Here is a 12,108-nt window from a genome sequence, read left to right as displayed (position 1 = left end):
CAAGTATCAGAAACACTTGATTTAAATAGAAAACATGATTAGAAAAAACAATTAAAAATAATGAAATGAATTAAAAACACAATAGAATCAAGCTAAACTGATTTGTGTTAAAAGACTAATGAAAAGAATGACTGTAAATTGCAGAAATAAATTGTTAGCCTCAGAGATCAACTGTATATATTTAGCTGATGAGCAACTGTATAGTTTATGAGCTGACACACACCTGTACCGGGTTCTCTGGGCTTTGAACCAGCTATCCTAAAGCTGGTGTCTCCGGTGATTCCCACTGATATGACTGAGTACATTATTCTGAGCTGTTCTCTGAGGCTGGCGGGGGCATCTGGCTGCAGGGTTGGAGGTGTCATGTGAGACCGTTGGTCTGGTCTGTGCTGTAGCCTGGACAACGGGCCTGTGTTCTGACTGCCCACAGCATGGCATAAAAATACAGAGTGCTGTAGAAACCAATACAGTATGCCGCCACTAGAATAAGCAGCCTCCACCACAGGGCGGTGTTTGCTCAACTCACACCCACTCTTAGGCAATACGCACCCATCACAGGAATACCCAGCATGCGTCTGTCTTAGTCAGCTGTACCAGACTTGTGCCTCAGATCACCACTGGTATCCAAGAAGTTATCTTATATTGAGTCCTCTGTCCCACGCCCAATTCAAACTTTAGTTTGCACTGTCAAGGCAGGAGACATCTCCTCAGCTGTCTACCTGGCTTTGATCAAGCTGGAGGAGAACCACGCCTTTTGATCAAGCTGGAGGAGAACCACGCCTTTTGATCAAGCTGGAGGAGAACCACGCCTTTGTTGATTTCAGAAGCATCCCACAGACTCCTCAACAAAGTTAAACCATTTGGGATTAGAACAATCCTGGGCAGTTGGATTAGGAAATTCACCCTCTATGCTTTTAGTAATTACAAAATGAACTGTAAATCAAAATAATCATACTATAGCCAAAACATCTACTCGTTAAAATGATTTTGTTGTGAAAGGATGTCTGAGCACGTTCTCTGAAGCAGAACCGTTTCGTCACACATTTAGCATCAAGGCTTCTCTTCTGCTACACATCTTTTAATCAGCATGTAAACGAATGCGTTAGATTGCCTCATGGAAGTAAAACATGCTTGAACTACATTAATGGAAAACATGCTTGATTTATATTTTAAAGATTTCAGTTAGCAGTTGTCCATAGACTGGATTTTGTCCACAATTTTGTCCATTTGTATATGTGTTCAGGGTCAGGAACCGCATAAAAAGGCTGTTTGAGAGTGCTTAATAACATGATGAGGTTTGAGACCATGTCAAAAAGAAAAGTACATTGCCTGGCCAAAAAAAGGTCACACTCTAATATTTCTTTGGACCGCCTTTAGCTTTGATTACGGCATGCGTTCGCTGTGGCGTTGTTTCCACAAGCTTCTGCAATGTCACAACATTTATTTCTGTCCAGAGTTGCATTAATTTTTCCCCAAGATCTTGTATTGATGATGGGAGATTTGGACCACTGCGCAAAGTCTTCTCCAGCACATCCCAAAGATTCTCAACAGGGTTCAGGTCTGGACTCTGTGGTGGCCAATCTATGTGTGAAAATGATGTCTCATGCTCCCTGAACCACTCTTTCACAATTTGAGCCCGATGAATCCTGGCATTGTCATCTTGGAATATGCCCGTGCTATCAGGGAAGAAAAAATCCAGTGATGGAATAATCTAGTCATTCAGTATATTCAGGTAGTCAGATGACCTCATTCTTTGGGCACATAACGTTGTTGAACCTAGACCTGACCAACTACAGCAACACCAGATCATAGCTCTGCCCCCACGGACTTGTACGGTATGCACTAGGCATGATGGGTGCATCGCTTCAGCTGCCTCTCTTCTTACCCTGATGAACCCATCACTCTGGAACAGGGTAAATCTGGACTCATCGGACCACATGACCTTCCTCCATTGCTCCAGAGTCCAATCTTTATGCTCCCTAGCAAATTGAAGCCATTTTTGTTGGTTAGCCTCACTGACACGTGGTTTTCTTAAGGCTACACAGCTGTTTAGTCCCAATCCCTTGAGTTCCCTTCGCGTTGTGCATGTGGAAATGCTCTTATTTTCACTATTGAACATCCCTGTTGTTTTTCTACGATTTGATTTCACCATCGTGATCAGTGATCACAATCATTCAAGATTTTTTTCCGACCACATTCCTTCCTCGTAGATGATGTTTCCCCACTGTCCTTCCACTTTTTAATAATGTGTTGGACAGTTCTTAACCCAATTTTAGTAGTTTCAGCAATCTCGTTAGATGTTGTCTCGGCTTGACACATGCCAATAATTTCACCCTTCTGAAACAGATTAACATCTTTTCCATGACCACAGGATGTGTCTTTTAACATGGTTGTTTAACAAATGAGAAGCTACTCACTGCATCAGTTAGAGTTAAATAACTTGTTGCCAGCTGAAACATAATCACCCATTCAGTAATTATCCAATGGGAGGCTCTTACCTATTTGCTTAGTTAAATCCAGGTGGTGACCTTTTTTTTTGGCCAGCTAGTGTACATGATAATGTTTCAGTTTAAATTATATTAAATAAGCTTTCATTACTCATTAGCTACATTAGTGTTGAAGCTCCATTGCAAAACTGAAGCAAACATCAGCCACCAAACGCTGAGCTGTACCATTACACTTGGGTCAGGGAAAAGTGCATCTTATTATATTCCTTGGGTTCATTTGGGTTCATGGGATGCATTTGAAATCAAATTACTATTGAAAATCATTGTCTCAAATCATCGCAGTCAGGTGTTCATGTAATCATCAGGTGGTAGGCCTGCTTCTGTGTCACCAGTTAGCATTTTGAAGGGTCGTACATGGTCCACGAACACTGGGTCTTTACTGCATATTGAAGAGGGCATATCTGTCCTGTGTGCATGTGTATGCGCGTGTGCTTACTCAGGAGCACACGCTTGTGGGAGCAGACACCTCTCAGGACATCCAGCTGTTTGGTATTGGGATCCAGCCGGAGCACTGTGTTATTGACATAACCCCTGAGGGCGAGGTCACCCTCTGCCCCAAAGAGAATGCCAGGTCAGAGCACACACTGTGTACACACACCTACAACTAACTCACCTCACCCAGTGTGATTGTATCATGTGAATATTGCCAAACCAGAAAAGGAACAATTTTAAAGATGAATTGTGAACAGTTAAAGGTTAAGGTTGCGTCCTCTGCCTTCTAATGTGGAGATCTGAATTTGATACCACAGCCATGTGTGGCCAAGAACCAAGAGCACTAATAGCACTGCTGGAGGTACTTGCTCCACCTAGTGGATTTCCTGGCTCAAGAACATAGAGTTGAGCAGTAAGAAGGACCACCAGCTAGCAGAACTGGAAGTTGAGATTTTTGTGGAAAACGTATTAAAATGAATAAATGTCTTTTTTTTTTGTTTTTATCTGTAGAACCTGCGTGAATGGAACAATGGTTTACTCAACAGTTCATGTTTGGCATGGAGACCGGATTTTGTGGGGCAACAATCACTTCTTCAGGTTTGGATTTAGCTTTACCTGTTAGTTTGTCTGTCTTTATAAAGTTCTGTTTATAGGGACTCAGAAGAAGCCGGAATTCTGTGTTAGCAGCTAGGTGTTGTATGATCCCCAAGAGGGGTGTGCATTAACCCCTGGTGTGTATTCCATGTGCGTTAACCCCTGGTGTGTGTGGTTTGTGCGTTAACACACCATGTGGTTTGTGTGTTATCTCCTTGGTGTGTGTGGTTTGTGCAATTGTGTTTGGGTCCCCCAGAGCAAATCTGCCAAAGCGAAAGCGGCGCGACCGTTTGAAAGAGCTGGAGCGTGAGTCGCCACGGGAGAGTTTTGTTGAGGCCGATGTGGAGACGGCGAGTGAAGCGTCGTCTGAGCAGGACTACAGCTACGAGTTCGCTCAGATGGAGGTCATGATGAAAACACTGGGCAGCAATGGTAAGCTTCTGCTCTGCTTCCCACCCCACTACTCCACCTGTAACTTACTGCCCCTACCACACTACCCCACCTGTACCTTACTGCCCCTACCACACTACTCACCTGTAACTTACTGACCCTATTACACTACTCCACCTGTAACTTACTGACCCTATTACACTACTCCACCTGTAACTTACTGGCCCCACCCCACTACTCCACCTGTAACTTACTGCCCCTACCACACTACCCCACCTGTACCTTATTGCCCCTACCACACTACCCCACCTGTACCTTACTGCCCCTACCACACTACTCACCTGTAACTTACTGACCCTATTACACTACTCCTGCCTGTAACATCCTTTCCTTAGTCTACTGCCCCTACCTAACTGCCCCTGCAACCCCCTGTCCCATGACCCTTATTCCACTGTCCCTGCCTCACTTTTAAGTGACTGGGTGTTGCATTGGTCCCCTCTGGTTCCTGCAGACCCCATGCAGAGTGTGGTGCAGGTTCTGGAGAAGCAGTACCTGGAGGAGAAGCGGACTGCTCTGGAGGAGCAACGGTTGCGTTATGAGCGTGAGCTGGAGCTGCTCCGCCAGCAGCTCTCTCCAGAGAGAGCGTCCACGCACCAGCGCAGCAGCAGTGACCGTCTGCCCTTCCCAACGCATATCGCACAAAGCAAGCTGCGCCTGTGGACAGAGGAGAGGTGAGGAGGCTGTGTGTGGGTGTGGGTGTGGGCGTGGGCGTGGGCGTTGTGTTTTCATCTGCACACTTTGATACTTGGGTCCCTGTGGCTGTAGAGAACAGCAGAGCTGTCCAAATGCCACGTGTCTGTTACTAGTCTGATTTTGTTACTAGTCTGACTGTTTCGATTGGCTGTAGAAAGAGTCAGTTGATGAAACTTTCGTGTCCCATTTCCAGCCAATTTGTTTTCATCTGTAAAAGCTTCTGGAGCTTCCCAATTTGGCACCCTTAAACACAACATCCAGCTCACTCATCCACATTGTACTGCTTAAACACACACACGCGTGCCTTCTCCTACAGCCAGTGGAGACCAGTTATCTGGATCACCAGTGTGTAGCCTGTTATTTTTGTGTGTATTACTAGCATGAGTGCTTGCATGCATTTATTTCAGGCAGAAAGTAAATTGTGCGTGGGCTTGTGGGAATGTGCGTGCGTGCGTGCGCGCGTGTGTGGGCATTGGTGTGTTTCAGGGATGAGCTGTTCCGCCAGAGTTTATCCCGGCTGCGGGAGCAGGTGGTCCGGGCCAATGCACTAGTCCGAGAAGCCAACTTCCTTTCGGAGGAGATGGGCAAACTCACTGACTACCAGGTCACACTGCAGATACCCGCCGCCAACTTGAGTGCCAACCGCAAGGTGAGAGTTCACCTGCATGGTGATCATACACTGTTGTCCAGCTGAATACACAATCATAAGAATGCATTGCCGTAGGAACCGTTCTTTTACAAATGTAGAATGAACAAATTGCATCAGATTATGTACAAGTGATGTGTATATAAATCTGCAGAGTTTTCACATGTGCGCTTTAGTCACACTGGTGTAAGTGGTTCCTGCTGATGAAGGTTTTTGGCACCTGCCGTGTCTGTGCACTAGCGCGGCGCGATCGTCAGCGAGCCGGCTATCCAGGTGCGGCGGAAAGCTAAAGGCACACAGGTGTGGACCATTGAGAAGCTGGAAAACAAGCTGGTGGACATGCGTGACCACTACAGGGAATGGAGGGAAGGAGGCCAAGACACTGTGAGCATCTCCTGGGGCCACACATACACATATATACATATACATACATATACATACATATACATATATACATATACATACATATACATATATACATATATACATACACATATACATATACATACATATACATATATACATACACATATACATATACATACATATACATATATACATACACATATACATATACATATATACATACACATATACATATACATACATATACATATATACATACACATATATACATATACATACATATACATATATACATACACATATACATACATATACATATATACATACACATATATACATATATACATACACATACATATACATACATATACATATATACATACACATATATACATATACATACATATACATATATACATACACATATACATACATATACATATATACATACACATATACATATACATACATATACATATATACATACACATATACATACATATACATATATACATACACATATATACATATACATACATATACATATATACATACACATATATACATATACATACATATACATATACATACATATACATATATACATACACATATACATACATATACATACATATACATATATACATACACATACATATACATATATACATACACATATACATACATGTACATATATACATACATATATACATACACATATACATATACATACATATACATATATACATACACATATACATATACACACATGCACACACACACACACACACACACATACACACATACACATATATACATATACATACATATACATATATACATACACATATACATATACATACATACACACACACACACACACACACACACACACATTATATACATATACATACATATACATATATACATACACATATACATATACATACATATACACACACACACACACACACACATATATATACACATACGCATACACACGCATACACACACATATATACATATACATACATATACATATATATATACATATATACATACACATATATACATATACATATATACATACACATATACATATACATACATATACACACATGCACGCACACACACACACACACACACACACACACACACACACACATATATATACACATACGCATACACACGCATACACACACATATATACGTACATATACGTACACATACATATATACATACACATATACATATACATACATATACACACACACACACACACACACACATATATATATACACACATACGCATACACGCATACACACACATATACGTACACATACATATATACATATACATACACACACATACACATACATATATATATACATATATACATACACATATACATATATACATACACACGCACATATACACACACACGCATACACACGCACATACGCATACACACACACACACGCATACATACGCACATACGCATACACATGCACATATAGACATACACACACACATATATACATACATATATGTACACATACATATATATACATACACATATACATATACATATACATACACACGCACATACGCATACACACACGCACATACGCATACACGCACATACACATACGCATACACGCACATACGCATACGCATACACACACGCACATACGCATACACGCACATACACATACGCATGCACATACGCATACACACACATACACACGCACATACGCATACACACGCACATACGCATACACATATACACACACATACACATACACACGCACATACGCATACACGCACATACATATACACATACACACGCACATACGCATACACGCACATACATATACACATACACACGCACATACGCATACACGCACATACATATACACACGCACATACGCATACACGCACATACATATACACATACACACGCACATACGCATACACGCACATACATATACACACGCACATACGCATACACGCACATACATATACACATACACACGCACATACGCATATACACGCACATACATATACACATACACACGCACATACGCATACACACGCACATACGCATACACACGCATACACACACACATACGCATACACACGCACATACGCATACATACGCATACACACGCACATACATATGCACATACACGTGCACATACACACATATACATATACACATACACACATATACATATACACATACACACACATACACATACACGTGCACATACACACATATACATATACACATATACACATACACACACATACATATACACACACACATGCACATACATATACACATACACGCACACACATACACGCACATATACACACGCTCATGCGCACACATACATGCACACACACGTGCGCGCACGCACACATGCTCACACAAACGCTCACACAAACACACACAGATGCACACACGCTCGCACACACACACACGGGCACCCATACATGCACTTACATTTGAACACACACACATGCGGGTGCACACATGCACGTGAACATGCACACATGCTCACAAATGCGCGCACACACACGCTCACACAAACACACACACAGATGCACACACGCTCACACACACACACATACATGCACATACATGTGAACAAACACACACGCGTGTGCACACATGTGCACACACGAACACACATGCGCGTGCGCACATGCACGCAAGCTCGCGCACACACATATGCACACACACGCTCGCGCGCACGCACGCACACATGCACACAAACCCGCTTGCACACGCTCACACATGCACACGCACACACATACATACACGTACATATATAAACACACACACACACACAGATCTCTGAACATGCTGCAGGGTATATCAGAGTAGCCACTTCATTGTGTCCTTGTAATGCCACAGCGTTAGTTGTAAGCCTATCAGAGTGAAGGGGTTACAGTGCCGTAGGTGCTCACAGTTCATCAAGTTATTATATTCCAGTAAATGATTGTAAATCTGTTATCTAGTCTTTAAAAATAATGAAATACGCAGCTGTTTCTGCACAGAGGGTTTGGGTTCTTGCCCAGTAAGGTGCTTTTCCCAGAGCCTTTGATTTTTTTTGTGTAATGTTGTCCAAATGTGAAGATCTACCACCATGGCCTCCCTGTTGCATGCTTAATCCAACATACCTGAAGACACTGATTTGTTTGCTCAGTGCCGTTGAATATATTATAATTTCAATGGGACCTAATTAAATAATAAGTAGATGAAGCCATAACATGTTTAATAAATAAGGACACAGATGAACATTGTGCTTTTTCCTGATTTTCTGCTGATTTGATGTTTGCATTTGTTTGTTTGTGTTTGTCTTCTGGCAGTGTGTTCAACAGCATAACAAGCAGGGAGATCCATTCTATGAAGCACAAGAGAATCACAACCTCATTGGCGTAGCTAATGTGTTCCTCGAGTGTCTCTTCCATGATGTCAAGCTTCAGTACGCAGTTCCTATCATCAGTCAGCAGGGGGAGGTACTGCGAATAACACTGTGGTTCCTGATGCGGGATCTTATGTGTTATCTGTGTGTGTGTGTGTGTGTGTGTGTGGTGTGAGACTGTTTAAACGAATATGTATAGCTCTGTGTGTGTGTGTGTGTGTGTGCGCGCGTGTGTGTGAGGCTATTTGATTGTGTGTGTGTGTGTGTGTGTGTGTGTGTTTCAGGTTGCGGGGCGACTGCACGTGGAACTGATGCGTGTGAGTGGACCAGTGCCTGAGCGACTGGCAGGCAGCGACGACTCCTCTGAGAACTCAAGCGAGAGCAGCAGCTATGAGGTCATGGACACTAATGGGGAGATCGTCCACATGGCCAAGAAACTCACCTGCAGGGTACACACAGCTCACCCAGCGCCCATCTTTACACTCACACGAGTACTCGACTAATCAGAGGGTTGCCGGTTCAAGCCCCACCGCCACCAGGTTGCCACTGTTGGGGCCCTCATTAAGGCCCTTAACCCTCAATTACGCAAGTTTTATTCAGTCATAATTGTAAGTCAGTGTGGGTAAAAAGCGTCAGCTAAATGCTCTACATGTAAAACGTAAATCCTGACTGGTGAGGAGCTTTTGGCTGCTTCTCCAGCAGGTTGTGTTTTCTGATCATCATGTAAAAAGATGTGCTCGTTACGCTGTTTAAACATTAAACGTCTTTTAACGGCTTTTTTTTGTCAGTAAAGTGCCAGCTCCTCTCCAGGTGGAGCAGTTTAATGTTTGTGCATGTGTGCACTGTGCGTTTTACAGGTGCGGATCCGCGAAGCAACTGGGCTTCCCCTTAACCTGTCTAACTTCGTCTTCTGTCAGTACACCTTTTGGGAACAAGCGGAGCCAGCAGTGGCCCCTCCCATGGTCAGCCCAGACACGCCCTCTCCTCATACCACGGACTCACAGTTTACTGTGCTCTTCGACCACTGCAGAGTGAGCCAACACACAGGCCACCCTATAAGCATTAAGTCCTGTATAAACACACGAGATCCTGTACATACATACACATTATGAAACGTTATCACAGCAGTTATAGATGAACGGTTCTGCAGGGTTCATATTCTGTACCTTGTAAAGAATGAAGTGGTCTCTACCATATAACAACATCCAAAACACAGACTAATAAAGATTTGTTTCATTTCTCACATGTCTCTCCTGCCAAAGGCCTGTGCTGTGTATTAGTGTTCATTAACACAGCACCCAGGTGTGTTAGAGAGGTAGGACAGTCCACCGGTTCATCATGTGCTTGTGCTGTTTGCTGCAGGACTATGTGGTGCATGTCACAGAGGAGTTCCTGGAGTTCATCACTGATGGTGCTCTGGCCATCGAGGTATGGGGTCACCGGTGTGCAGGAAACGGCACGTCCCGCTGGGAGCTGGACACACTGCAGGCCAAGACACGCACGCTTCGGGACAGGTGATAAAACCCCTCTGTGTGTGTGTGTGTGTGTGTGTGTGTGTGTGTGTGTGTGTGTTCGTGCTTGGTATATCTCTGCAGAACAGACTACTTTCTATATTAAGATTATCCTGTTGTGGATTTTAGTGCTGTATGTAGAAATGCAGTCATGTTGGGGTTTTTTTTGTGTGTGTGTGTGTGTGTGTGTGTGTGTATTGTCCAAGGTGGAGTGAGGTGTCCCGTAGGATTGAACTGTGGGTCTCCATCCAGGAGCTGAATGAGCAGGGTGTTTACTCCTCTGTGGAGCTGTACCCCACCAGAGACATCAGCACAGGGGGGGTGTTCCAGATCCGCCAGGTCTCTCTCTCTCTCTCTCTCTCTCTCTCTCTCTCTCTCTCTCTCTCTCTCTCTCTCTCTCTCTCTCTCACACACACACACTCATATAAATGTACAATATCACACTACAGGTTATTAACTCTGTGTGTGTGTGTGTGTGTGTGTGGGGTCCATTTCCCAGGGTCACTCCCGGAGACTGCAAGTGACTGTTAAACCTGTTCAGCATTCTGGAACGCTCCCACTGTTAGTGGAAGCCATTCTGTCTGTCTCTATTGGCTGTGTCTCTGCCCGCTCAACCAAACTCCAGAGACCTCTAGACAGCTATCAGGTGTGTGTGTGTGTGTGTGTGTGAGCCGTATGAAATGCATTTAAACTAACTGTATAGGTAGACAACTTTTGTTTACTACCCTTAACTGTAGCTAAGCAGTGCAGGGGATAAAACAACACAGCATTCATATTCACTTATAATAGGAATAATATAAAACTTACAGTTAGGTGTAAACACAACCACAAAATACCAGCTGTGAAACAAGAAGTCTGACAAACTTAACTTTGAACCTTAAACCAAGAGACATACATCAGCAAATCCAGGAGGCTTGAATCAGCAGCGGCTTGTATGATCCTCATGAACTTGATAGCCACATCTGATTGGATGCAGGAAAAAAACTTAAGACCAACAGGTGTAAAAGCTAAACAGGGCATTTCTAGAAAGTTCACATCCAATCACCTCTTTTGGCAAGACTTCTTGTTTTATGCCGATTTAATGTGCTAGATCTAATGTGCTAAAAGCTTGTTTTCTGAGGGTGTTTAGGTTGAAGAACAGGGAAATGCACCAACAGAGTATATAGGGTTGTTGTCTAGCCAAGCAAGTGCGCGTGTGTGCGTGTGTAAGACAGGGTATGTGTGACAAAAATTGGGTAATGGAGTGTGTGTGACAGTGTGTGGGTGACGGAGCATGTGTTCTCTCCTGGCAGAAGGAGGAGGATGACGATATGGATAGTTATCAGGTACACACTATCTCTGCCTGCTCCTGTTCGCTGTTCAAACAGGCATGATGCGAATGAGCTGCTACCTGTCCACTTACAGCCAGGGGGCGCTGCTGAGTAAAGCCAAAAGCTCATCGAGGATAGACAAAGTACTAAGTGAAGCCAAAAAG

At 43.3% G+C, this 12,108-nt stretch overlaps 1 protein-coding gene across 14 annotated transcripts in view; it reads left to right on the top strand.

The window, feature by feature from the left end:
* Positions 1-12,108, top strand: part of kif13a (kinesin family member 13A) — a 56,914-nt gene that overhangs the window by 34,646 nt on the left and 10,160 nt on the right. For 12 of the 14 annotated variants that reach the window (XM_081719377.1, XM_081719379.1, XM_081719360.1 and 9 more), the window contains 13 exons: positions 2,948-3,078; positions 3,450-3,536; positions 3,790-3,965; positions 4,435-4,654; positions 5,163-5,325; positions 5,563-5,706; positions 9,068-9,217; positions 9,408-9,572; positions 9,981-10,154; positions 10,486-10,637; positions 10,841-10,973; positions 11,134-11,280; positions 11,927-11,959. In XM_081719377.1, coding sequence (XP_081575503.1) covers positions 2,948-3,078; positions 3,450-3,536; positions 3,790-3,965; positions 4,435-4,654; positions 5,163-5,325; positions 5,563-5,706; positions 9,068-9,217; positions 9,408-9,572; positions 9,981-10,154; positions 10,486-10,637; positions 10,841-10,973; positions 11,134-11,280; positions 11,927-11,959 — 1,875 coding nt within the window. The remainder of the gene's footprint in view (positions 1-2,947; positions 3,079-3,449; positions 3,537-3,789; positions 3,966-4,434; positions 4,655-5,162; positions 5,326-5,562; positions 5,707-9,067; positions 9,218-9,407; positions 9,573-9,980; positions 10,155-10,485; positions 10,638-10,840; positions 10,974-11,133; positions 11,281-11,926; positions 11,960-12,108) is intronic. The other 2 variants (XM_081719354.1, XM_081719381.1) reach the window with 1 other exon arrangement.

This window comes from Electrophorus electricus, chromosome 1 (genome assembly GCF_041902795.1).
Source record: "Electrophorus electricus isolate QZ-2024a chromosome 1, ASM4190279v1, whole genome shotgun sequence".
Taxonomy (NCBI): Eukaryota; Metazoa; Chordata; class Actinopteri; order Gymnotiformes; family Gymnotidae; genus Electrophorus; species Electrophorus electricus.
Note: the sequence above shows the minus strand (reverse complement) of the source record. Positions and strands in the feature narration are given on the sequence as shown.